The sequence below is a fragment of the Bison bison genome, unplaced genomic scaffold, assembly GCF_000754665.1.
Source record: "Bison bison bison isolate TAMUID 2011002044 unplaced genomic scaffold, Bison_UMD1.0 scf7180017864456, whole genome shotgun sequence".
Classification (NCBI taxonomy): Eukaryota; Metazoa; Chordata; class Mammalia; order Artiodactyla; family Bovidae; genus Bison; species Bison bison.
Window position 1 is genome coordinate 102870 of NW_011495018.1, and position 610 is coordinate 103479.

Genomic DNA, 610 nt, shown 5'->3' on the forward strand with positions numbered 1-610 from the left:
CCCAGCCGACGCCCTCAGGGACCTGGGCTCCCGGGATGCAGGAAGGTCCCTCTGCTGCTTCTCAGAGTAACCGCCCGGGGGAGGGCTGGAGCGGACCGCGGCACAGGCTGCTCACGGTGGCGGCCCGAGCCCCGTCGCCTCCCCAACCCCGCTCTCCCTCTTCTTGCCTTGGCAGCCAGGCCGAGTGGGAGCAGCTTCTGGGCAGCTGCACAGGCTTCTTCTTCTACGGGATGGAGAACTTCCTATCGCACATATTAGTGGAAAGGCTGGCCGCCATGAACTTGGAAGGTGAGACCTCCGAGGCCCGCCTCTCCCGCTAAGCCCACCGGCACGGGCCACAGGTCGAATTCGCACAAGGACGGAGCAGGCCCCCTGTGTCTTACCAGGTGTCTCCCGTCCTCTGACGAAGGGCTGGGGGCTTTAGGACCGCACAGCAGGGCCTGGGGGTGGGGCTGAGGCCCCTCCTGCCCTCCGTCCCCCTCCTCCATTTCTCTGAGAGCCAAGACTCTGGAGTTGGGGCAGTTCACCCTTTAGGACTGAGCATGCAGAGTCCAGGAGGGCTGGGCCAGCATTTCTGGAAGGTTCTGGTCACGACTCTCCCCGCTCCCAG

General features: G+C 65.2%; 1 protein-coding gene across 1 annotated transcript in view; it reads left to right on the plus strand.

The window, feature by feature from the left end:
- Window positions 1-610, plus strand: part of CFAP46 (cilia and flagella associated protein 46) — a gene marked incomplete at its 5' end in the record, with an annotated part of 97130 nt that overhangs the window by 93790 nt on the left and 2730 nt on the right. Inside the window, one exon of the mRNA XM_010859553.1 lies at window positions 176-288. Coding sequence (XP_010857855.1) covers window positions 176-288 — 113 coding nt within the window. The remainder of the gene's footprint in view (window positions 1-175; window positions 289-610) is intronic.